The sequence below is a fragment of the Phoxinus phoxinus genome (genome assembly GCF_949152265.1).
Source record: "Phoxinus phoxinus genome assembly, chromosome: 1".
Classification (NCBI taxonomy): Eukaryota; Metazoa; Chordata; class Actinopteri; order Cypriniformes; family Leuciscidae; genus Phoxinus; species Phoxinus phoxinus.
The window spans coordinates 44,338,948-44,365,991 of record NC_136876.1 but is presented as its reverse complement, the minus strand read 5'-3'; the positions used below and the strand labels follow the sequence as shown (position 1 = coordinate 44,365,991).

Below are 27,044 nucleotides of genomic sequence, written 5' to 3'. Positions count from 1 at the left end.
TAGGCAGTGTGCCAAAGCATTTCGAATAAGCTCTCATTGTTTCACTCATTTATGGAAAGCATTCGCACTAAATGAATTCTCAACAAAACCTTTAGCCCTGCTTTGAATTCTTACAAAAAGGTCATTGTTTCACGAGGCCCATAGTCGTCATGTACAGTCAGTGTCTGCCTACTAGCATACTGTACTGCATTGCACCATTGTTTAGTTAAGGGACATCACCACTTGTGGCTGAAAGGGCAAGACAGGGGCTGCATCCAAAATCGCATACTTCCCTACTATATAGTATTGGTGATCTCTCAAACATGTATTCTCACCCTGACCTCCATGCAGGAGGTCAGTGGCAACATCTACATTTTCCAGAGGATCTGAGATGACCGTTAAGCCTAAGATGACATCCTTTGCCGTCTGACATCCTCACAGGTGGTTCACGCTTTTCTAAGAGCATCAGGACTAATGGACTGTTGGCAGTCATCGCCAAGAGGAAGAATCCCTCTAAAGCTGCCCTAATTCCCTCGGCCGCCGCTCGAGTGTTTACGTCTCGGGACATTAGGTGACTATTTTAGGTGTTGAAGGAAGAGAAAAACATTGTGAGATGATGATACCATCTTGTAAACTGAACTCTTCTGGCTCTAAATATGTTGGAATAAAGATGTGTAACCTCACATCAACCGAAGTCTCCGTTATCTCTAGTGTCAGAATTTGTTATGCTCTTAAATACAACCATTTCTTTGGAAAAAACAATTTAAAACTGTATATTGCAGTGTTTATCCATAGACTTTAAGCATTGTTTGTTGAAGCTTGATTTCTGTGGTGATCAACAGCATGTCTTAAGCTTAGCTTGAACCTGGAATGGTCCTATCAGTGTGCCAAGTTCCTACGTTGCTTGTCAACCATACACAGTCTACTGTTAGTCTAATGAACTATATCATTTGGCGGATTTATTATTAGCTTCTCGTGCCTAATTGCTTCAGGATCCCACCATTTAAAAGAAAAAACGCACTAAAATGTGTTTTCAAAGGTGGATTTCACACTTTATCACACTCTCATTAAAAATGCTGGGTTGTTTCAACTCATGTTTGGGTCAAATTTGGACAAACCCAACCATTGGTTTTCATTAACTTAGATTCTAGGTTAATTTAAACCAACGGTTGGGTTCGTCCCTATATTTCGTGTTTTCATTGACATTTGGGAAAGTAAATAATGAAAAAAAGTAAACACTTTTTACACAAAATATGGGCTAACCCAACCGTTGGTTTTAAGTAACCTAGAATTTAGGTTAATTTAAACCAATGGTTGGGTTTGTCCATATTTGACCCAAACATGGGTTGAAACAAGCCAGCACAAAATGGGTTTTCAATAAAACTTGGCTGTCAGAAATATTTTGAAATTGGAGATACCGAACTAGAGAAAACAGAGAAAAGGGGTTGTTTGTCTTTCCTTTTGTTGAATGAACATGCATTTATCTCTCCAGGTAACACAGAAAGAGTAAACACTGTTCATTTACATATACTACCAACATTGTAGCGATACAAACAGGTTAAAAATCTGTGAATTTGATAGTTTAATTACTGGCCTTTTGGATTTGACTCTGCTGTGCTCTGTGCATTTGACTAATTTCTCTGCTCTGGAATCTGGTAGCAGACTAGAAGATCACTATTTCAGCAGTTTGTCAGTGGGATTTGAGGGTTTAACCTCTCACATCAGAAATAAGTTTGTGCGAGATGGAATGCACATCTGCTGGTGTTCAGCGGACGCCAAGATTCTGATAGAGATAAAGTTTGGTTTCAGGGAGGGAATTGAGTTGCTATTCTGGTAGCAGCTGTCTTGTTATGTTTAGCAATTCATTATTTTCATTTGGTGGACAATAAAATGCACAAAACAATCCCTTAGGCTTGAATTGAAGGAGGGGCCTGAGCCATATCTGTTGGCCATAATACCAGAGACTTGGCAACTGAACCCTCATTTCACCCTAGCAACTGCAGACTACCTTAGCATGGCAACCATTCAGAAGTTATAGCAACTGCATGGACACACTAACACCTCAGAATACCTTAGCAATAAATGCATAGAAACACCCTGGAAACCACTCAAAAGTAACTAGCAACTGTGCAGCAGCACTATCAACCACTCAAAACACCTTAATGCATAGCAACACCCTGGCAACCACTCAAAACATCCTAGAAACTGAGCAGCAGCACTATCAACCACTCAAAATACCTTAATCCATAGCAACACCCCGGCAACCACTCAAAACAGCCTAGAAACTGATCAGCAGCCACACTATCAACCACTCAAAATACCTTAATGCATAGCAACACCCTGGCAACCACTCAAAACAGCCTAGAAACTGATCAGCAGCCACACTATCAACCACTCAAAATACCTTAATGCATAGCAACACCCTGGCAACCACTCAAAACAGCCTAGAAACTGATCAGCAGCCACACTATCAACCACTCAAAATACCTTAATCCATAGCAACACCCTGGCAACCACTCAAAACAGCCTAGAAACTGATCAGCAGCCACACTATCAACCACTCAAAATACCTTAATGCATAGCAACACCCTGGCAACCACTCAAAACAGCCTAGAAACTGATCAGCAGCCACACTATCAACCACTCAAAATACCTTAATGCATAGCAACACCCTGGCAACCACTCAAAACAGCCTAGAAACTGAGCAGCAGCACTATCAACCACTCAAAATAGCTTAATGCATAGCAACACCCTGGCAACCACTCAAAACACACTAGCAACTGTGCAGCAGCACTATCAACCACTCGAAATACCTTAATGCATAGCAACACCCTGGCAACAACTCAAAACAGCCTAGAAACTGAGCAGCAGCACTATCAACCACTCAAAATAACGCAATGCATAACAACACCCTGGCAACCACTCAAAACACCCTATCAGCTGTTCAGCAGCACTATTGACCACTCAAGATAACTTAATCCATAGCAACACCCTGGAAATCACTCAGAACACCCTAGCAACAGCATGGTGTTGCTAGAATACCTTAACTCAGAATACCTTAACAATGCATATGCAACACCCTGGCAACCACTCAGAACAGCCTAGCAACTGTGCAGCAGCTCTACCGACCACTCAAAATAACGTAACAATGCATAGCAACACTCTGGCAACCACTCAGAATACCGTAGCGACTGAATGGCAACACTAATGACAACTCAGAATATTTTTGCAATTGCATAACAATGCCCTTGCAACCACTCAGAGGTCCCTAGCAACCGCATTGCATCATTCAGAATGCCTCAGCAAATTTACAGCAAGGCCTATTAGGCAACCACCCAAATAACCTAAACATCAGGAATGCAAGTTTTGAATGGGGTAACGCTACTAATTTATTTTTTCTTTACGCTCTGTCAGTATTACTTTCAATCTTCTCGTCATTCCCTTTCACCAGCTTGTTGTTGACATTCTGAATCACCTAATCTAATAATGGCACAAATCTACAGTTAATCCTAAATTTAACCTCTCTGGATAACCTTAATCCCTACAGACTCCAATTCAATCCAGTATCCACTTTGCTCTTCTATGGTGTAAAATGGTCCTGCGGTACGATTAAGGCCATGTTACTGAGTATATGGTAGTATTAGTATGGGTTTCAAATCCTTAGTAAGTTTGATTAACATAAGTAGGTGTGTGCCTCGGCGTTGCTAGTTGGGAAAAAAGTGGGACTGAGTCTGTGATTCTGCGATTTCTACCAAGGGGGCCAAATGAAATGTCCCTGGAACACAAAACCAGTCACAGGGGTCAATTTTTGGGTCATCTGAAAGCTGAATAAGCTCCAAAATAAGCTTTCCATTGATGTATGGTTTGTTAGGATATGACAATATTTGGCCGAGATACAACTATATGAAAATATGGAATCTGAGGGTGCAAAAAACATTGAGAAAATCTCCTTTAAAGTTGAACATTTATGTTCACGATTGTGCTGCATCCACTCACAAAAATAAATATTTTATATATTTACTGTAGGAAATTTACAAAATATCTTCATGGAACATGATCTTTACTTAATATCCTAATGATTTTTGGCATAAAAGAAAAATCGATAATTTTGACCCATACAATGTATTGTTGGCTATTGCCACAAATATACCCGTGCGACTGGTTTTGTGACAAATGTTAGTTGCCCCAGAAAAACTAGCGACGCCACTGTGTTCTGTGACATGCTGTATGTCCACACTTAAGAATTTTTAGCAGCCTTGAATGTTCACTTATTAAAATGTATGCTTTGATTATGCTTTCAGCCACATTTCAGCAACATGTATTATGATTAAACCGGAAAAGAGCAAAAAATATACAAATACGGTCTGGCTACTAAAAGGATTAATAAACTAATATTTCCAGAGCTCACTTGTATTGCATATGAAATCCATCACTCCCTCAAATCTTCAATCCCTAACCATTGTGAATGGTCAAGAAGTCCTTTGGTAGTTGGAGGGCTTGTACCGCTGTTTCTTGCTGGGTTTGTGTACAGTAAGTGGTTGCGTTAAGAGCACCCATGGCCAGCAGAAGCAGTGCTGTGTGTTTGGACAAGCCTTGTCATGGACAGCAGGTGCATGTCCCGGCTGGAGCGGCTGCAGATGACAGCTGTCACACAGATGCCCTAAAACCCTCAGCGCTGTTGGCTACAGAGAGATCAATGTTTGAATTCAGTCGCTTCAAAGTTGTGAAGTATTCTGCATCCAATGTATGGATGGGATGTTTATAACTTGCATGTTGTCGTGTTTAAAAAAATAAAATAAAAATTCTTTCTGCTAACATGAAATAAAAGACAAGCTAATCCTGTGCCTTTTAAATGTTCTACATCATAAACAAACATATATTTTCTACAGAAACTCAGAGTAAAGTTTTGGGGTTTGTTTGGCTTTCTTTCTGTTTTGTTTAGGGTTTAGTTTTGTTTAGGGTTTAGTTTTGTTTAGGGTTTAGTTTTGTTTAGGGTTTTGTTTTGTTTAGGGTTTTGTTTTCTTTAGGGTTTTGTTTGGGTTTGGTTTTGTTTGGGTTTTGTTTAGGGTTTAGTTTTGTTTGGGTTTAGTTTTGTTTAGGGTTTTGTTTTGTTTGGGTTTAGTTTTTTGGAGGGAGGTTTATTTTATTTAGTTTTTTTTTGTTAATTTTGTCTGGAGGTTCAGTTTTGTTTGTGGTTTAGTTATGTTTTGTGGTTTGGCTTTTTTCAAAATCTTTTTTTTTTTGGGGGGGGGGGGGGCTTTTATTAAAGTTGTTTATTTTGTTTGGCTTTCTTTTGGGTTATTGTTTTTGTTTGTGGTTCAGTTTTTTGAAGGGGGGGGGGTGTTTTGCCATTTTGTTTTAATTCGTTTTGTTTGGGGTTTAGTTATGTTTTGTGTTTTTTTTTTTGGCTTTTTAGGGTTTTGTTCTGAATACTTTTAATTTGAGGTTCATTTTTGTTTTGGGGTTTTTGTTTTGATTTTTGTTTGGGTTTTTGTTTGGATTCATTTTTAGTTCTGTTTGGGGTTATTTTGTTTGTTTGTTTTTTGGTTTAGTTTAGTATGGTTGGTTTGTTGTAATTGTAATTTTTTATATATATATATATATATATATATATTATTTCTACTTACATGAAGTAACTTCATGAAGTTTTGCATTAGAAGACAAGCTAATCATGAGTGTCCCACATAATAAACATACATTTTTCTACATACAGTAGAAATAATTTAAAAAAAAATGTATCTCAATAATTAATGAATGAACATACCTTATAGGGCTGCACGACTAATCGGAATTGACCTGAAATCAGGCTTAAACTGATTTAGCTTATTGTGATTATGAAATCGCAAAGTGTTTTTATTTTTTTATGTGCAGCTTGTCAGTGACGTACGGCTCTGTCATCAGCAGTAAATGCTGCTCTCAGGGCCGGATTAACCATTACGGCAACTGGGCAGTTGCCCAGGGGCCCAGGACATCTAAGGGGCCCTGGGCACCGTCAAATATTATGTTAGATTAGGGGTGTGCGATATCACGATTTTTGATCGTGGACGATTAAAATGTCTCCACGATCTGCTTTTGAAGAAATATCGTAGGATCGTGCATTCTATCAGTTTGCAGTTCTGGCGCCTGATTGTCTGATTGTCAAATCTGATTGTCAAATGTGTGTATATTAGACTCGTTGCGGGCAGATCTTAAAGAGACAGTAGCCCTAATAGTAAACATGCTGCCGCTTGTCCTTAAAGTAATGTAATTATTTACTCACTCACTCTAATGTTGTTCCATACATGTATTCATTTCTTTCTTGTGCTGAACACAAAAGAAGATGTTTTTAGGAGTGTGGCTAACCGGGCGGTTGCTGGTCCCCATTGACCATAGTAGGAAAAAAACGATTATGGAAGTCACTGGGGTACATCAACTGTTTGGTTACCCACATTCTTCCAAATAGCTTTTATTTTCAACAGAAAAGGGAGACTTATTCGGGTTTGAAACGGCTTGAGACAGAGAGTAGGCTAAATGATGACAATTAAAACATTTTGGAGAACTATCCCTGTTAATAAAACAACAAAATACAAAGAGCAAATCCCTCACTCTTGACTGAGAGCTTTAATAGTAGCTTTAATAAGAATCAATGTACAATTTATACAGTGAAGTCTATGTTGTGTTTTATTTTCATATTTCATATCATTTAATGACTTTCTTCAATGCTGTTAAATACTCATACTGTAGCTGAAAAAATAAAGCACTGTTTATTTCATTTGTGTGTGTGTGTGTGTGTGTGGGGGGGGGGGGGGTCATTGTGCCCAGGTCATTGTGCCCAGGGGCCTCTGAACTCTTAATCCGGCCCTGGCTGCTCTATCTGAAAGCGCTGCGAGTTTGAGTCGCATTTGAAAAAACTATTTTCAAACATGACTTTCCAAACCTCTTGTCCAACAAAAGACAACTTTTAATAACACGTTTTTCCTCAACTCATTTCATAACGACAGTTGAGGATCCTTATGTGAGATGATGTGGCTTCTTACACAGAATAAGGCATACAACATATTATTTAGTATTCGATACAGTGGTAAAGGCTATGTCGATTAGCAATGAAGTATAAATGTACTTTATTATCATGAAAATACCCAAGATGGCCTGAAGAACTCATATTGTCGTAATCGTGTGTTTATTAGTCTTGTTTAACCAATCAAAGCGTTTCAATCTTCTGTTTGTTCAGCGACAGATAGTATGATGCCAATAGAGATTTACTGGAATGATGTGCGTTATCGTACTTCTGCGGTGGGGCATATTTGGCGTGTCTGCGTGAAGGCGCCCTCTGGCTTTCAGGAGCAGCATTTACTACTTATCACAGAGCCGTACCTCACTGACAAACTGTTAATAAAAAAACGCAGCCTTTGCAAAATCGTGTCCGGTTTAATTTTGATTAATCGTGCAGCCCTAATACCTTAAAGCTACACTGTGTAATTTAAGTTGTTCCTTAGCAAAAAACACTTTGTTCTTTCAAAATTATATGTGCTCATTACACTAATCAAGTATTCTCGTACGCGTAGAATCTTCCATTTATAATACACACGAGCGAGTCGCTCGAACGGCGGAAGCCATGTTGCGCCTCCATCTTGAAAATACATTAGCCAAAGAGGGACATACCTGGAAATTCAAGCTTCGCCTTTCGCGTTTTAACACTCAGTGGCACAGTGACGAATGCGAGCGGGAGATTACTCACGACTGGCGGCAGATTTGAAATAATACGGCCACCTTAGGAGTTAAAACGCCCTCGGGATGGGAGGGGCTGGAAAGTAATATTCAGTTGGTAGTCATATACAATTTCACCGCTAGATAAGAGAAAATCCTACACAGTGTAGCTTTAAATTTACTGCATTATCAGCGGTGTTTGACACTGATGCATATAAATGAGATAAAATGACTATTATTATATTGCTCTCCTTCTGATTTCTACAGGCAGCTCCAGAGCCTGAGCCTGTATCCAAAGCAGTCGTAGAGTCCGCACCTGTGGAAGAGCCCGTCCCAGTGCAGGAGCCCGTCCCAGTGCAAGAGCCAGTGCCTGAGCAGATTCCCACCAAGTCACCAGAACCAGTGGCCGCACCAGTAGAAGAGCCAGTAAAGGAGTCTGTCCCAGAACCAGTGCCTGAACCTGTCCCAGAGGTGCCCGTCCCTGAACCAGCATCTGAACCCACCCCTGAACCAATACCAGTGCCTGCCCCAGAAAAACCGTCTGCGCTCAGCTCAAAACCTGTTTCTGTGCCAACCCCTAAACCAGCGCCCGTCCCAGAGCCTCCATCCGCACCCGCCCCCGAAGCAGCATCTGTGCCCGTCCCCGAGAGCTCACCAGCGGTCGAATCCCTTCCAGAGGTCCTAGAGAATAACGGTATGATGCATCAGTACTCTTAGGGCCCTTTCACATCTACCTTGTTTGGATTTTCTGACTTTTCCGTTTGATCCGAATTAAAAATTACAGGTGTGAAACCTCCCCCAGACCACGGTGGTTCGACAAAAAGAGGTAGTCTCGGATCAAACTGACCAAAGGTTTGGTTTGTTTCTAGTGTGAAAGCATTTTCTGTATGGTTCGGACTTTCAGAGCATTTACAGGAAGTTTCGGTGGTTCCCGCAGGATTGCTTGCAGTCTTCTCCTCCTTTCCTGCCGGCGACGATAAAATGTTCGCACAACGAGGACGTTCATTTGGCGAATTTTTAACTAGCTTCGAGAATAGTTTGTGCTGCAGGTAGTAATGCCGCAATAATAACAGTATAGTGGCAACGATATGCGTCTGTTCATTCATTGTTGTCAAAGTTACCCGCCGATTTGACAACACGCTGACGTCAGACGCACGTCCGTTTACAAACCAATCAATGTCGAGATGCAGCCCACATAGATGATGACTACAGGACGCGAGTGTGTCATGCAAACTTATTTAGTGCGCTCGCATAATTGCAGTGTGAAACCAAACCAAAACTTATCGAATGTATAAAATGTATCAAAACATGAACTTTGGTGCGGACTTTCAGGTGTGTAAACGCCCTTAGGGTGTGTTCACACTTTGTTTCTCTTGGATCTTTTGTTCAAAAAAGAAAATTAAACATTTAGTCCTGGTTCGCTCAATGTGTCATTTTTAACACCAAACCTAAAGACACGAAACAAATTAAACTGCTTTTATATTTGTCGACGGGACAAAACAATGCTGTGGTCTGGGCTGAATGCGGTCACATCTTATTATGGTACATCACCTCCTGTTTTTGGTTCGTTTAGATGGCTTTGGTCCGTGTTGCATTCGTATTTCAGTCGAACCTTTTCAGCCGTCTCTGTCTGCTTGTTTGATGCGCACCAGAGTTCGGATGGCAGCGTTCACCCTTAATCTCTTCTATATCAAATTTGTGTTCGTTTTTGCTTCGTTTTTTAGATACAAATAATGTTTTCTAACAATCCCACCATCTTGCAAGAACAGGAAACCCGGTAAAGTATGCTGGGTAACAACACTTGATTCCACAGTGTCCTTGTAACATGTTACATGAACTTGCTAGCGGTATATCAGTAAGTTATGCACAAACCTGCAACTAACCTTATTCCAAACCAGAATCCTTATTAATATTGCTTGCGTGTCTTATTACACAGTAACAAGAACACCTTCTGTAAAGTGTAATCGAATGTTGCTGACAGTTCTCACTGAATCTGTGTAGGACGATATTTAGCTGCATAAGCCATAGCTTTTAAAAATACTTTACAATAAGGTTTAATTTGTTAACATTGGTGAAATACAGGGGCTTTCACACCAGAAGAACATTTCCATAGTTCCTGTAGCTATTGGCGTTAGTTTAGTTTGAGGTTAGTTTGGGGGTTCAGTTCGGTTTTGTTTGAGGTTTGTTTTTTGTTTTTTTGTTATGTTGTTTTGTTTGATGTTAGTTTTGTCTGGTTTTTTATTTGTTTTGTTTGGGGGTTTAGTTTGGTTTTGTTTGATGTTAGTTTTTTTTAGTTTTTTTTGTTTTTTGTTTGATGTTAGTTTTGTTTTGTTTTTTATTTGTTTTTTTGGGGGGTTTAGTTTTGTTTTGTTTGAGGATAGTTTTAGGGTTTTTCTTTTCTTTAGTTTTTTCTTTGTTTTGTTTGGGAGGTTAGTTTTTTGTGTGTGTGTTTTTTTGGGGGCATTAGTTTTGGTTAATGTTAGTTTTTGAGTTTAGTTTTTGATTTTATTTAGTTTGGGGGTTTAATTTAGTTTAGTTTAAAGTTAGTTTTAGGATTTTTTTCTAAGGTTTTGTTTTTCATTCATTTTGATTTCCTTCTTTTTGGATTTTGGTTCGGTTGTGGGTTTTGTTTAGTTTGGTTTGGTTGGTTTGTTGTCCTGATTTTTTTTTTAAACGCATTATTTCTGCTAACACCGAATTTATTAACACCGAAGCATTATTAAAATCAAAAGTTGCATTTGTAAACATTAGTCAATGCACTGTGAACTAAAATGAACAATAAACAACACAATTTTTACTAACTGACAATAACAAAGTTTAACAAATGCTTTAAAACTTATATTGCTCATTGTTAGTTCATTAACTAACATTAATAAACAAGACCTTATTGTGAAGTGTTACCAGAAAATTTGGAAAGAGGAAAATTTAATTAAATAAGATGTCGTTCTATTTTACCAAGGAGCCATTTCCTCTAAGAAATGTTTAATCTGGAGGGGAAAGCATTTATATTTATCCTTTTTCTTTCTGCAGTCTTTCATTTTCCTCTCGTCATGTCTGCCCGTGAGCAGCATGTTTTATTACACTCCATGAGAGCGAGTGTTTTCAGAGCAGGGCTGTGAGTGCTGGCAGAGATAAACACTCACGGGGCGACCCACTCAAACACACTGTCTCTTTGTGCTCTGCGGCTGTAAATTGACGCCAATGTGTAACTGGGTCCCGGTCACACACTTGCTTTGTTCTCCCAGCGGTACATTGGCCTCTAGGTTGCGGATTCTGCTGTGTTTACATCCAGACATCAGTGGGTGTTGCTCTCAGATATAACCCTAGCTCGCAAAGGAAGCAGTGTTTCCAGTGCCAAAGCAAGTCAGTTTATGAATTATAACAGCAACAGACCCAGTTTCAGCAGCAGATACTGCAGATATGAGGTGCGTGTGAAACGGGCTTCAGCCGTCAAGAACAACCTTCATCCTCGAATCAATTTAAAGACTTCCTAGCTGCCAGCGCCAATAACTTGACAGGCCTGCAAGTGGATTAGGCCTGTAGGTTGATAATCTGGGTTAGGAACCGGACACACGTAAGAACCGTGTCACGTAAGAGTTTCTACCCTTCCTGTCTTGTTGTCTGATACTTTTAACACCAGCCATTTGCATACAGATCAAGTGTGGTCCTCTCTTTAGCTCACTTAGACAGGAGACAGAGTCAGTAAGGTTATGATGTTAAGGGGACCTATTCTGCTTTTTTCCCCCCGTGTTCAACTTTTAGTGTGTAATGTTGCTGTGTGAGCATGAAAACAGCATGAGTTTGGTCTTCTCTATATCAGTGCGCACTGTTTCTGAACTCCCTGAAACGCTTCAGATGAACACGTGAGAGCAGTAGCACCAGTGCCACTAACTGTTACAGATGGGGCGCTGTTTTAAAAAAAATCATTGTTAATTTAATCATAAAATGACTATTGTTTTGCATTGATGAGTGCAGTTACCAATAATATTGCATGTTTGTTAATTGAACATTTAACAGTAAAGCACTGAGCTTGAATTGAGATTAAATTAAATTAACTTTAATTAAAGGAACAAAACACGCCGACTTTTTGGGACTTATTCACGTATCCCCCAGAGTTAGATATGTCCATACCCTTCTCACCTCCGTGCTTCCCGTAACTCTGTCTGACGCACCCACCGCTAGCCTAGCTTAGCACAAACACTGGAGGTAAATGGCTCCAGCTAGCGTACTGCTCCCAATAAGTGACAAAATAACACCAACATTTTTCCATTTACATGTTGTGATTTGTATAGTCACAGCGTGTACAAATAACGTTGCGAAGCTGTTTGCGAATGTTCGTTAGAACTATGTTTTTCGGGAAACACGACTCGTTGAACTATGCGGATAACGACGGAACTTGCGACCAGTAACGATGTTTTTGGGAAACGCACTTCTGACCGACAGCTTTAGTGATTATAAAATGAGCGCTTGCTTTAGGCGTAATTTAGTCACAATTTAAAGTTTTAGTGTTTTTGTGACTTCCTATTTGTTTTTCATATATTAGGGAGTGGAAATGGCTAACAAGTCAATTAAGTGCTCCTCTGCTGTCATCTACTGGTTATAGTGGTAATTTCATGTCTTTTTAAATAAGTGTTTGTTTGCCATGAAGTTTTAGTTAGTGTTAGTTAGTTTTCCTATCTTTAAACTTTTAGTTTTACAAATCACATTAAAAATTACATTAATATTAAAATGTGAAGCACTTGAAAGCCATTGAAAGGTGCTTAAATCTTCCGGGAACGAACATGTCTCAATATCCCTCATTTAAATAATTCCCGCCCAAGGCATACGCAAAATAAAGGGGCGGGGCCTGGTTGAGTGAGTTAGTTAATAGTGTTAAAACTCATGGTTATGGTAAGGGGCGGGACATTTCCCAAACAGGCTTGAAGCAGTTGGCCAATCACAACACACTGATCCAGCCGACCAATCAGAGCACAGTGTGCTTTTCAGAAGGAGGGGCTTCATAGAGACAGGAACTAAACAGAGTGTTACTGACAGACCGGGAAGAGAGGAGCTGCAACTATGGAGAATATGAGGAAAATAATGTGTTTTTTGTACATTCAAGCATGAAAACCTGTTCTAGTGGAGAACAGACACATACTTAAAAAAAAGGCTTTGAAAAAGAGCATAATAGGTCCTCTTTAGTACTTTTATTTAGCAAGGATGCAGTAAAGTGACAGTAGATACTTTTACATGGTCACCAAAAGATGTCTATTTCTAATAAATGCTGTTCTTTTAATCTTTCTATTTATCGGAGAATCTTTAAAAAAATATATATCATGGTTTCCACAGAAATATTGAGCAGCACAACTGTTTTCAGCATTGCATAATCATCAGAAATGTTTCTTGAGCATCAAATCATCATATTTTAATGATTTCTGAAGGATCATGTGACACTGAAGACTGGAGTAAATAATGATGCTGAAAATTCAGCTTTAATCACAGGAATGTATTACATTTGAACATAGGCTATATTAAAATAGAAACCAGTTATTTAAAAAATAAAATTTCACAATATTACTGTTTTTAATGTATTTTTGTTCAGTTAAAAGCAGCTTTCTTAAAAAAAAAACATCACTCACTTTTAGTTTTCTCCTCTTATTTGTCTATATCTCCTTTAGATGTTGCATCTGCTTTAGTGGCAGACGAGGACGAGACCGCCAACAAGACCGCCAAGTTTGAGAAGAGAATGACCAATGAAGAGATAGAAGAGGAGCAGAGGTCAGTATTTCCAACGCACTCGATCCATCCACAGAAACAACAGCATCTCACACCAACATTTCACTCTTTTGTACTTCGTACGTGACCCTGGACCACAAAAACCAGTCACATGGGTCAATTTTGTGAAATTGAGATTTATACACCACATGGAAGCTGAATAAATAAGCTTTACATTGATGTGTGGTTTGTTAGGATAGGACAATATTTGGTCGAGATACAACTATTGAAAATCTGGAATCTGAGGGTGCAAAAAAATCTAAACATTGAGAAAATCTCCTTTAAAGTTGAACATTTATGTTCACGATTGTGCTGCACCCACTCACAAAAATACATGTTGTATATATTTACGGTAGGGAATTTGCAAAATATCTCCACGGAACATGATCTTTACTAATTATCCTAATGATTTTTGGCATAAAAGAAAAATCAATAATTTTGACCCATACAATGTATTGTTGGCTATTGCCACAAATATACCCGTGCGTCATGTGACTGGTTTTGTGATCCAGGGTCACACATATATATATATAGAAATGCTTGAATCCATCAGCATTTGTAGTGTGTATGTGAAGCATCCTCTCTGAAGTATGCAGAATGACACTTTTTAGTGCGAATGACTCGGCAGTGTTGAATTTTTCGGGTGTTTATGAATATGCAACGACGTGTGCATATTTTAGAGGACTCAGTAAAGGACTCGTGTCAGGTTTCATCACTTGAGTTTCAGGGACGATATTTTCTAACCCTGGAGATTTTTTTTTTTTTCTTACGACCTTGACCAAAGGTTTTCAAACCACATCAGCACAGGCCTATATATTATAATGAAGAAGTAAAAACAAAATTAAAAACTATAAATTAAGTTCTATTCACAAAACACAGAATATTATTAATAATAGTAGGCATATGTATCAGATCTTGGCCATAACTCTGCTTCTGTGAAGTCATACTACTACTACTACTAATAATAAACTTGGTAATAATATGGTAATAATATTAGGTTATATTATTATTAATTGTAACAATAATAATGGTATTTATTTATTTAGAGTTATTGTAGTTTGTTAGTATAATTGTTGTTGTTAATAATGGTGGTAATAATAATAATATTAGTTGTTGTTGTTGTTGTTATTGTTAATGGTAATAATAATAGCAGTTATTATTAGCAGTATTGTTATTATTAAAGGTAGTAATAGTAATAATAATAATAGGTGTTATTTTATTATTAATAATAGTAATAGTAGTAGTTATTATTATTATTATTATTGTTGCAACTATTATTAGTTATTGTTTACAATAAGGTCCCATTAGTTAATGTTGTAATGTAGCAATGAGCAATATATTTGTTAATCTGTTAATTAGTGTTTATTAATATTCTTCGCTAATGTTAATTAATAAAAGTACTGTTCATTGTTGGTTCATGTTAGCTCAGGTAGTAATATACCAGGGTCTGTCTGAATACTCGATTCTGATTGGCTGGAAGGTGTGCATTAAGTGTAGATCGTCAGTTTAATCACATTCTATATTAATGCACTGCTTACACACACACACACACACACACACACACACACACACACACACACACACACACACACACACACACACACACAAATGTTGAGATTAATTAATGTTGAAAACTAATGTTATCAAATGGAACATTAACATTATTACCCTGGTGTGTGTGTGTGTGTGTGTGTGTGTGTGTGTGTGTGTGTGTGTGTGTGTGTGTGTGTGTGTGTGTGTGTGTGTGTGTGTGTGTGTGTGTGTGTGTGTGTGTGTGTGTGTGTGTGTGTGTGTGTGTGTGTGTGTGTGTGTGTGTGTGTGTGTGTGTGTGTGTGTGTGTGTGTGTGTGTGTGTGTGTGTGTGTGTGTGTGTGTGTGTGTGTGTGTGTGTGTGTGTGTGTGTGTGTGTGGATAAGGAGGCTGAGATGTCACACACACGTTAAGCACTCATATTATCTCAGGGTTTGCTGGAGGTTCAGGCTCTCTCTCTCTCTCTCTCTCTCTCTCTCTCTCTCTCTCTCTCTCTCTCTCTCTCTCTCTCTCTCTCTCTCTCTCTGCCTCTCTCTCTCTCTCTCTCTCTCTGCGCTGGGTGCGGTTTGTTTACCTGATAAAACATGCAGATTGAGCGCTGGAGGATCTAAAAAAAACAAAAACAAAAGGCAGATATGTGAATGTATAGATTGTCATGCAAACACCAAAACATTTTGAGCAAGTTCGGTCTAATTTAAAGTTTGCTTTTAAAGCGAGTATTGGCAGTAAGTATTCCATCATTAGCTTAGCCACATGCTAACTTTCAGCTTTTCTCAGATAGCAGACGCTATCGTCGGCATCAGAACCGAACCTGCTTTGTCATAAATGTGCATGTAAATTTGAGATGATTTCAACAATTCCCTTTTGCAGAAGTCACTAGTGTGTAGAAACGGTGTGTGTACATAATATCCTCTGCTCCTGCCCTTTATCTTTGCAGGATAGAGTTGACAAATGACTTTACCGCTCTTTAAACAGCACCGGGCAGTATGCCTGTGTCAGACCTCTGGTAAGGTATCATTTACTTCAGTTTGACCCCTGACCCCCCCACAGTCTCACCCCCCTCCCCCCCCCCCTCCACTCACTCTCCTCACTCAGTGCCGCTGACAGTTCATGGCCGACAGAAAGAGTTCACCCAGAAATGACATTCTGTCCTTCTGCTTGTAAAGACACACATTTATTTTATTATATTTTGTTCGTGAAGTCCTTATTTATTTATTTATTTTTAGTCACTATTGTATGTATACATTTATAAAGCCCCTATTTATTTATTCACCCAGAAATTACGTTCTGTTACTACTCACTGTTTGTTTGTGAAGTCACTATTTATTTATTTGTAATGTTCCGCTTCTATTTATTTGTAAAGTATTTATTTATTTTTTGTAGTTGTTATACAAACAATTTATTTATGCATTTATTTGTAGACACATTTATTTACTTATAAAGTAAATATGTATTTTTAAATCCCTATTTATTTGAGACACATTTATGTATTCATTTATTTTGTTTATGAAGTCCCTATTTATTTTATTTATTTATTTCTAAAGTCACATTTATTTGTTCATTCTTTCATTTTATTTAGAAAGTCTTTATTAATTTGTAAATTTGCTATTTATTTGTAAAGTCTGTTTATTTGTTTATTTATTTGTAAAGTCCCTGTTTATTTATTTGTAAAGTCTGTTTATTTGTTTATTTATTTGTAAAGTCCCTGTTTATTTATTTGTAAAGTCTGTTTATTTGTTTATTTATTTGTAAAGTCCCTGTTTATTTATTTATTTATTTATTTGTAAAGTCCCTGTTTATTTGTTTTTGTTTGCTTGTTTGTGTCACTGTTTATTTATTTAAGTTACTATTTATTTTCCTTTTTTATTTGTAGGTTGTTTGTTTGTTTGTTTGTTTGTTTGTTTGTTTGTAAAGTAACCATTTATTTGTTTAAGTTACTATTTGTTTATTTATTTGTAAGTCGCTGTTTGTTTGTAAAGTTAATTTTAATGATTGATTTGTTTGTAAATTCACTGTTAATTATTTTATTTTTTGTGAAGTTACTATTTGTTTATTTATTTGATTGTAGTCACCATTTATCCTTTTATTTGTTTGTAAAGTCACGGTTTATTTTTTTTGTTTGCAAAGTTTTTTTTTTTTGTAGAGTCACTATTTGTTTATATATTTACTTGTAAAGTCTGTTTGTTTTAGTAAAGAGGTATATTAATTTGTTTGTAGATTCACTTGGTTTGTTTATTTTTTTTTGTAAAGTCACACTTTTATTTGTTTGTAAAGTTACTATTTTATTTTGTTCACCATTTATTATTTTATTTGTTTGTATAGTCACGGTTCATTTTGTTTGTTTGTAAAGTAACGGTTTATTTTATTTTAACGGTTATATTTGTTGAGTCACTATTTGTTTATCCATGTCGGTTTGTTTTGTAAAGTTGTTTATTAATTTGTAAAGTCGGTTTGTTTTGTAAAGTTGTTTATTTATTTGTAAAGTCGGTTTGTTTTGTAAAGTTGTTTATTAATTTGTTTGTTTCTCTGTAAAGTAAACATTTGAGCTTTTTTAAAAGCATATTAATGGTTTATTTATTTATTTATTTGTCTATTTTTTAAAAAAATTTATTTTTATTTTTATTTATTTATTTGTCATTTTGGCACCACATAGCCATGAATGAAAGCCAGTAATCGGCTGCTTGATAGTGTTTTAGAGACCACTTGCACATTGTGGACTACATTGACCCGTGGACCGTCCAGCGCCGGTCAGATGATGGGCTGTGGTCCACAAGCCGAGCGCCTGCATGTGTTCTGCGTCTGTCTGAAAGCGTTCCCAGTACAGCTCAGGGGATTCATTATTGTGCGCAGATGCAGGTCACTGAACACACACCAAGGCCTGTGTATTATGAGCAGGGCAGACCATTATGGGTATTAATAGCCGTCCTGATGTACAGTGATTTGCCGAAGTCGGAGAGCCATGCTTTCGATGGAGAACACATGATGCTACTGTGGCAAAATAGTACAGTATGTGAATCAAAATAATTGATAACTTTTTATTTATTTATTTTTAAATGCATAATTGCACTACCAGTCAAAAGTGTTAGTATCAGTATCTTCTGCTCACCAAGCCTGCATTTATTTAATTAAAACTACAAAAAAACTAAATTTGCATATAAGTGTAATTTATTCCTGTGATCAAAGCTGAATTTTCAGCATCTTTACTCCAGTCTTCAGTGTCACATGATCCTTCAGAAATCATTCTGATATGATGATTTGATGCTCAAGAAACATTTGTTATTATTATTAGTGTTTAAAACCGTTATTTACATTTTTATTTTCAGGATTCATTTGATGAACAAAGTTCAAAAGAACAGTATTTATCTGAAATGGAAAGCTTTTATTAAACGCTACCGTTCAAAAGTTTGGTGCCAGGAAGAGTTTTTATTTAATTTTTTTGGGGAAAGAAATAAGATAAATCAATAATTTTATTCATCAATGATGAATTAAATTTATCAAAAGTTACAGTAAAGACATTTATAATGTTACAAGAGATTATATTTCAGATAAACGCTATTCTTTTGAACTTTCTATTCATCAAAGAATCCTGAAAAATAAATTGTACACAAGAGTTTTCAATATTGATAATAATAATGAATGTTTTTTGAGCATCAGATCATCATATTAAAATGATTTCTGAAGGATCATGTGACACTGAAGACTGAAGAGTTATGATGCTGAAAATTCAGCTTTGATCAAAGGAATAAATTACATATTTATTCTAAATTGTCATTAAATAAATAAATAAATATTACTTTTTTTTTTTATCAAATAAGTGCAGCCTTGGTGAGCAGAAGAGACTTATTTTAAAAACATTAAAAATCTTACCAATCCAAAACTTTTAACTGGTAGTGTGTATTAAAAGAGTGTATTAATAATCGATTATGCAGTGGCCTGAAAGTGTATTTGGACACTTAAAAAAATGTCTGAAATGTGATTGTTGCATTATCATGGCAAGTGTCTGTTCAAAAGAATGATTTTGAAGCATTAGTTGATCATGTTTATAGTAAATGTTCCTGAGGAGAACTGACTTCATACAGTGCTATGCATAAGTTTAGACACCCATGCTAAAGTTGCCTAAAAAGAGGAATAAAAAATCATCTTTTGGAAATTTATCTTAATGCCTTAATTTAAAAAATGAGGAAAACTCCAACCTTTAAGGACACCAATTTTCTTTGTGAATGAATAATGTATCGTAAAAAAATAAATGTTCTTCCTTAAAATACAGGGTGCATAAGTTTGGACACCCCTATGTTAAATTCCCATAGAGACAGGCAGATTTTTATTTTTAAAGGCCAGTTACTTCATGGATCCGGGATACTCTGCATCCTGATAAAGTTCCCTTGGCCTTTGGGATTAAAATAGCCACACATCATCACACACCCTTCACCATACCTAGAGATTGGCATGGTTTTATTTCAGTTAGCCTAAAAGCTGGTTTAATTTGCATTGAGATATGATCTTACGGAAAGTACCCCTTACGGAAAGTACTGAAAATAACAAAGTTGTCCATTTATGTTCACGATTTTGCTGCATTCACTCACAAAAATATTTTTTAAATATATTTACGGTAGGCAATTGACCAAATATCTTCATGGAACATGATCTTTACTTGTAATCATAATGATTTTTGGCATAAAAGAAAAATCTATAATTTTGACCCATACAGTGTATTGTTGGCTATTGCCACAGATGAATATTGCCGTGCGACATGTGACTGCTTTTGTGGTCCAGGGTCACATTTATCCGATAAGACATGCACGTAAACTAGGCCTATGATGGAAACACATTTACTGAATAAATTCCTCTATGTTTGCCTCAAGATGTCATAAGATGTAAAATAAGTCACTGATGTCTCCAGTGTGTGTGTGTGTGTGTGAAGTTTTAGCTGAAAATACCCCACAGATATTTTTATATAGCATGTTAAAATTGTCACTTTTTAAGGGTGAGCAAAATCGCGTCCTTTTTTGTGTCTGTCCCTTTAAATGCAAATAAGCTGCTGCTCCCGGCACAGGGGGCGGAGCTACAAAAGCTTATGTCCTTTTACCTCACACACACACATGCACGGAAAATTTCAAAAACTTTGAGCCTTTTATGTTCAAACTGGAGTCAGACAAAGATGGAGAGACTCAATAAGTGACATTTCTGAATGGTTAGTTGGTGAATTTATGAAGCGTATGTGTAGATATTTTCTAGTCATTGATTATCATATTCTGTATTGATAATCTATAAATTGTGTTCTGGGGGCGGGGTTTATGTAAATTTTAGGGTTGGTGATGTCACTAACCCGGGAGGAATGTCTTGTAGTTCTTACCAGCCGTTTGTTGTAGTCCTTAAAAAGGGATTTCTTTAAAAGCAAATATCTCCCTTTGCTTTGAACTTTCAGCATCGTAACTTTGCAGATGTTGTTTATGATCAAACAGCAACATTACACACTAACTAAAGTTAGAAAAGTGAAATCATAATCAACCACCGCTTTAAAATTGAATTAGTTTTGTATACAATTGTTTACAACCTACATTCATATTCTAAATCTGACGCTCATCATCACTGAATAATGCACGACCCTGGCGATACATAGAGATCAACTCAACATAATTCTATAATGCATTATTATTATAGGTTTGTGTCGTCATTTTCTGCTGATCAAGTAATGCATACATAATCACATGATTCGTTGTAGTGATAAAAGATTGTCCCAGTCAAAGGTATATTTAGAAGAGATTTACTGTACGTTGAACCAATAACAGAATATATTATTCAAAGTAGGGAGGCGAGAAGTGCCGTTTAATGAAGTTACATTATTCAAGGTTTTCTGACTGTAGACTTCCTGTCTGCGTGTCTTTTGCAGCATCCTTGTGCTCGGCATGGGAAACAATGGCACATTCAGAAAATATTAAAGGGATCATATCATTTTATTTTATTTTATTTTTATACCCTGAGGTTTTTCATGACCATTTGTCCAGCCTCTCTCTGATCCTTTGAAATGAACTGTGTTTCTGAACAGCTTAGGCGTCATTGATGTGTAAATGCGGGCAGTCATGTGTTGATGCACATACTGTGTGCAGTTTATCATTGTACGCCAGGCTCCTTTATCTCGAAAGATCAAGGAAAAATTGATTCCTCGTGACACGACGCCTTTGTGGGTCACGGCACCACATGCTTCGAATCATTTGGATTTGCCGTAATCAACTAAATCTGATTGCATGAAAGCCAGTGTGTTTGCTAGGACACTTCTTTACTAACATGACTACAAGCGTGTCTCCTGAAAGTTTCCACCGCCTCCGACCGCTGCTCGACTAACACGCTCGGCCAAGCCTTAACCAGTAACGCCGCAACACCAGAGCTGCCAACGGTGAGTGACATGCTCCTTCATCGATTCATCTCTCATAACTCAGTCTTTATGGTTTTCACTCAAATCTACGGCTCGTCACAGACGCGGTAGAGCTCAAAGGTGCACTATGCAATTTTGGCCCTCTAGTGGATAAAAAAAATGCATGCATTTTGCGGAAGAACATTGTTCTGGGTGTGCTTTGGCTGTGTGTGTCTGTGCAGATGATTATGGTAAATCTACTGCTCAAAAAACATTCACTGCTAGGCTTAAGAGATATAACCGGTTTAGACTAGCTGAGGACGTTACTGTAGCTTTACACATTAATGGACACGGTACTTCCTTGAAAATAAGTTCCTGCACAGAGCTACTATAATCATAATGAAATGACCCTTCACAATAATGCTTTACAATGAAGAGAGTCGCATATGTCAGTTTATCTGTTCAGTAAAGTACCTTACTCTCCTGTTAAGTGATTTAAAAACGCCATCTGTGCGTCACTTTTGCAACATTTCAAACCCTTCAGTTCTCGGCATCTCTGAAAAGTCAAGCTAATGTTGATTCTTGTTTTATTACGAGCTCTGTCGCGATCTCTCTTTGGCAGCAGACGCTCCTCTGTTCGCTGTTTGTTTAACCCTCTGGTGCTCTTTTGACCAAAAAAATGTAAGGTTTGTATTATTTTTTTTTTACTTCATCGGAATAGTACGAATCTTAGTAAAGGTTTTGGCACTTGCTATGTGAACACAAATAATTATGGACATGATACGAAAAGGATAAATTGTCCTGAAAAAAATAGTCACACTTGTGTTCCTCGCGGTCAAAAATGACGCCGTTGGAAATGAATGGGAGAATAATTTCATCTAGTGGAGACGTTTGGTACTGCGGCCAAACTGAATCTGACTGAAAGCTCATTTGTTGAGATATCAAGCTCACATTTGGAACGCAACTAAATGTATGGTTTTGATTTTCTCACAATTTAAGAGTAAAACATGATTTGGAAAATATACATTTAATTTTTTCCTATAGCAATACACAAACTTCTATAACATTTTTTAAAGCAACACTAAGATTTTTTACCTTAAAATAACGTTTCCAAAATCGTTTCAATGGTTCATCAAGTCGTAACAGTGTGAACGGCAATTCTGCCTCCGCTTTGCGGCTCTATATCTGCTATAACCACACAATGCAAGTTTGCCAGATCGGGTCGCGTTTCTGTAGTTCTAATGAGACATAAGAAAACTACAAATTTGACTTGCTTCACATCAAGCGTTTCAATAGTCATTATTTTGTTTTTCTTCGATTCTGATGTCGCAATACATCATACTTTCATGAAATCATGCATCATACTCTACCTCAGGGGTACTCTACCCCTGCTCTACCTTGTCTGTGGACATCGTTCATTCCAAAGCCGGTGCGGGATAAACGCGAGCGTGCGACATTAGGCTAAATTATTTACGACAGCGGTAATGGACAATTCCGCTTCCAACCTGTAGGGCGACCGAAGAGGAAAAGTTCATTGGTTCCTTGAAGCACTTCTTTTGAACTTTTCTATTCATCAAAGCATTCTGGGGGGAAAAAATGCATCACAGTTTTTCACAAACCTTGAAGCAGCACAACTAGTTGCTTAAATCTGGAACACAACTTTATAGATTTGTTTTCTTGCAGTTTTAGAGTAAAAGGTGTTTTTGAAAATATATATTTCATATCAAAATTGAAAATAGTATTTCTGTGCATTTTTCATAAAAATAAACTTTTTTGTTCACTTTTTAAAGATTTTTTCACTTTAGCAATAATCTGCCAAGTGTCGTCTTTAGTCGGCGCTCCAAAGCATTCAAGATTTATCAAAGTTTAAGTTGGAAATTAAATTTTCTATGCTCAAAAAGTGAATAGATGGATTATAAATACAGCGTGAATATAATTTAGCACCATAAAATTAAAGAGAAAACATTTTCAAACTAAAATATAGTACATTCATTTCATTGAAATAAACAAAGAAAATTTGGCGAGTGACATACACGCAATTTCCCACAAAAAAAAAAAAACTCCTGAAATGTAAGCGCTTATGATAGACTTGCCACAGTGAATCAAGACAAAAACATATTTTGGAAGAAGTATTGATGATGTATTGACTCTATTTAAATTCTTAATTTTGAACAAAAAGGTTACATAGTGTACCTTTAATATGATTAGAAAGAAATTACAGACATTTCAAGGAGAGACACTTTAGGCAAAACAAACAAAAAATTTTTTCAGGCCCTGGTCAATTTTGAGACTTTTTTTTTTTTGCTTCCATAAATTGTCTTCTTTCAGAACTATCTGCATAGATATTGGTTACAATGCATATCTTTAAATGCCGTTTCCATATCTTTACAAATATTTTTTATTTCTCCTTCACTGAGCCAGAAATCTCACTTTTATTCCTGTATACTATACATTCTGAAGTTGTTGTTTTTTTTACAGAGGAGTTTGTTCATATAATTTTCATGTATAGTAACATTTTATTCTTAAAAACATAGTAAAAAAAAAACAATTCTGACTGATGACAATTTTCTGATAGAGAAATCCCAAAAACCCCTCTGTAAAAAAACTTTAACTCTAATGTATCAACAAAATGAAACAAGCTTTTTTTATGCAATGTTTACATTATTGTGCTGGACATTTATGCAAACGAGTGCATGTTTTATTAGATAATGCCTCATTTGCATATGTAAACATTATTTGAATGTGTGATCAATCAACCAGGAAAGTATGGTGAAATCCATTAGTTACTCTATTGACCTGAAGTGTCTTGCTATTTAATTTAGAGTTGCTGCTTTGGGGAAAAAAAGTTTTAATGTGGTTCTATATAGAACTCGAGGGTTCTTAATTTTAAAGAACCCTTCATGCCAAAAAGATTCTATATCAGAAGAAATGTCTTATGAGAGCATACTACTTTCATGTTTAACGACTTATTTATCATTTTCTAGTGATGAAGTATGTTTACGAGCTGTTTAAATCCAAAATTTTCGAAGAATTCAAATGAAATTGATTAGAACTATAAATCCATAAAATGATCCCATGATGGAACCTCTAAAAAGGTCTAGATATGAAACGCCTGACAGAACCCTTTACGGTTATAACATAACATAAGTTACTGGTTAGTGTGATGGTTCTGTTTTGGCTTGTCTTGTTTCTCTAGTTTGAATTCATGCGTATGTGTGTGTATGTGGAAGGAATGTGTGTACCTCAAGAAGTTGATGTTTACTGGTTTATGAGACTGAATTGTCTTGTATTTTTTTATTTTTCAGAGTTGCTGAGTGAGCAGAAGTCAAATCGTGTGGAAAAGTGTGTCCCCTAAAAATGAATCTCGAGGACGTTTGTGGAGTGACTTTTTCGCTTGACTGTCTCTGAAATGTGTTGTGATGGAAACTTTTTTTTTTTTTCTTCTTCTGTTTTCTGTACAGGTTATTTGCATTTCTGCCTGTGAATAGCAAGCTTCTTAAAGCAAAACACCAAAGAACATATGAATATAGTGTGTTCCTGCTCTTCTGAAATACCATCACGCCCCCTTGTGGACACACACACACACACACACACACACACACACACACACACACACACACACACACACACACACACACACACACACACACACACACACACAGGCTGATGGGAAATGTAATCACACTGCAGTGTCAGACATCTGTATGATGAAATGTAGAAACTATATAGATTTTTCTGTTGTTGGTAATGTTTAAAAAAAAAAAAAAAAATAGGTGAATCTCATAAAAATCATTTTACCGTCCAGGTGACATTTCACCCCAGAATCAGAAAAGATTGGATAAATTATATTTTGCATAATTATTATTATAATTTTTTTGCATGCTTTTGCAATAATTTTTTTCTGCATTATTGTAATGAAAATATAATTTCGATTTTGCTGTGAAATGTGACTTTGACAGGGTTTCGTGCGATTCACCTTATATGGCTTTTGTAATATCAATAAAGAGCCAAATTTGATTAATGTCTGTTGTAGCATCATTTCTTCTGATACACAGTAATTTCCTTCAGTTAAAGTCCCCCTGTCGTGAAAATCAAGCTTTTTAATGTTGTTTATATGTCTATGTGCTGTTTTTAATATGACAAACCATGTGTCAATTCATAAGTCGACAGCATTGCTGAGTATTTTCTCCTTAAAACTGCAGTGAACCAAAGACAGTCACACACTACCTTGTAACCAATCAGATCAACGTGTGATCGTCAACGAGTGGATCTCTGAGCTGGTGCGAGTGAGTGGAGGCGGGGATCATTTGCATATTCATAGAACCGCCTATACTAAATGAGGCAAGGGTGTAGAGTAACATTCAAGCTTTTTTAAGGCATGAAAAACGTTTAAATATGTAATTTTGGTGATCAAAGTTGAGTTTTAAGGGATAAAATTACCAAGCCCTTTTTGAGCTGAGACAAAGCCTTGGTGAATGAAGACTGTGTGTGTGTGTGTGTGTGTGTGTTGTTTATGCTGTTGTGTTTGTGTCGCAGGGTTCAGCAGGAGCAGCTGGCTGCCATCTTCAAACTCCTCCGAGAAAACCTGGACACATTCGGAGAGATGACGGAGGGAGACGTGGAGGAACAGCTCAAGCTTTACTCTCTGTAGTCACACACACACACACACACACACACAGTTTCATATAGGACAGAATATGGGCTTCTGCACTTGCCCCTGAGTTAACATCTGCGGCACTTTATGCTTAGGGTCACAGACACACTCCAGTAGTGTCAAAGTAATAATGTGAAACTCTTGCAAAACTTTCACCGTGTGAAAAATACACATTTACCCAAATAAACACGATCGCTGTTTAAAGCACGATCGTACTTCAGTGCGCGAACGAGAAATGTGTCTGTATTAGCATTCTGGTTTTTCTTTTGGTGTTGATATGAATTAATGCTTCATAATCATTCGAATCTATTGCAAATGGCATATTCTTACTATTTCACTATGTTGCAATTTCTAAGTAGATTATTATAACTTGTTTGTTCATATTTTCTTTAAAAAAAATAGATATATTAAAATAGTATTTGTTGTTCTTGTAATTTCCCTCGGTTATTGAGATGGTTCACTTTTAAACAGCGTTGGGCGCTCAAGAGGGTTCGGTTCTGCACGGTTTAGAAAATGGTAGTGCAGTTTCTGGTATAGAGAAACTGGAAAGAGAGAGAGAGAGGTTTTGTTTTCGGTTATTTCTCTATGTTTGATGTATTAAAGGCATTTGCCCACATGTGTGTGTTTTTGAATCAATCACAGTCCATATTGCGCAAGAAAACAAGTGAGTCTCTCCACCTAAAGACTGTCCCCCTGATACTTGTCCAGGCATGTCTTGACTTGTCTAGGCTTGTTCAAGCATTAATAGCTATACATAAAGATACCCCCAGGGGGACTCACTTATAAAATAACTAATTGTGTTACTTTTTATGGAAAGTAATGTTACATTACGGTTACTTCGATTCTTCTGGGCTGGGTTTGCTTTTTGATATAAAAAAGTGCTATTTTTGGCAAATGTAAAGGCTCTTTCACACCAAAAGTGAAGGCTGGAGGAAATGCTATTCACACCTGTACAGTAGAGGGCGCCACTCCAACAAACCGTTCAGCGGTGCTGCCGTTCTCGATCGCAGGAGAAGAAAGTTCAGCAATAAAAAAATTAATTGGATCATCGAAGGTCGGCAGCAAAGACATTGCTTAATAAAGTGAGATT

At 36.9% G+C, this 27,044-nt stretch overlaps 1 protein-coding gene across 5 annotated transcripts in view; it reads left to right on the top strand.

The window, feature by feature from the left end:
- LOC306995103 (uncharacterized protein) overlaps window positions 1-27,044 on the top strand; it is a 46,931-nt gene extending 19,887 nt beyond the window's left edge. The window contains exons 3-6 of one of the 5 annotated variants that reach the window (XM_079606363.1): window positions 7,933-8,359; window positions 13,323-13,422; window positions 15,886-15,954; window positions 25,837-27,044. In XM_079606363.1, the coding sequence (XP_079462489.1) occupies window positions 7,933-8,359; window positions 13,323-13,422; window positions 15,886-15,919 (561 nt within the window). In that variant the 3' untranslated portion in view covers window positions 15,920-15,954; window positions 25,837-27,044. Of the gene's footprint in view, window positions 1-7,932; window positions 8,360-13,322; window positions 13,423-15,885; window positions 15,955-24,605; window positions 25,320-25,836 lie in introns of those variants that run through there. The other 4 variants (XM_079606364.1, XM_079606362.1, XM_079606366.1 and 1 more) reach the window with 4 other exon arrangements.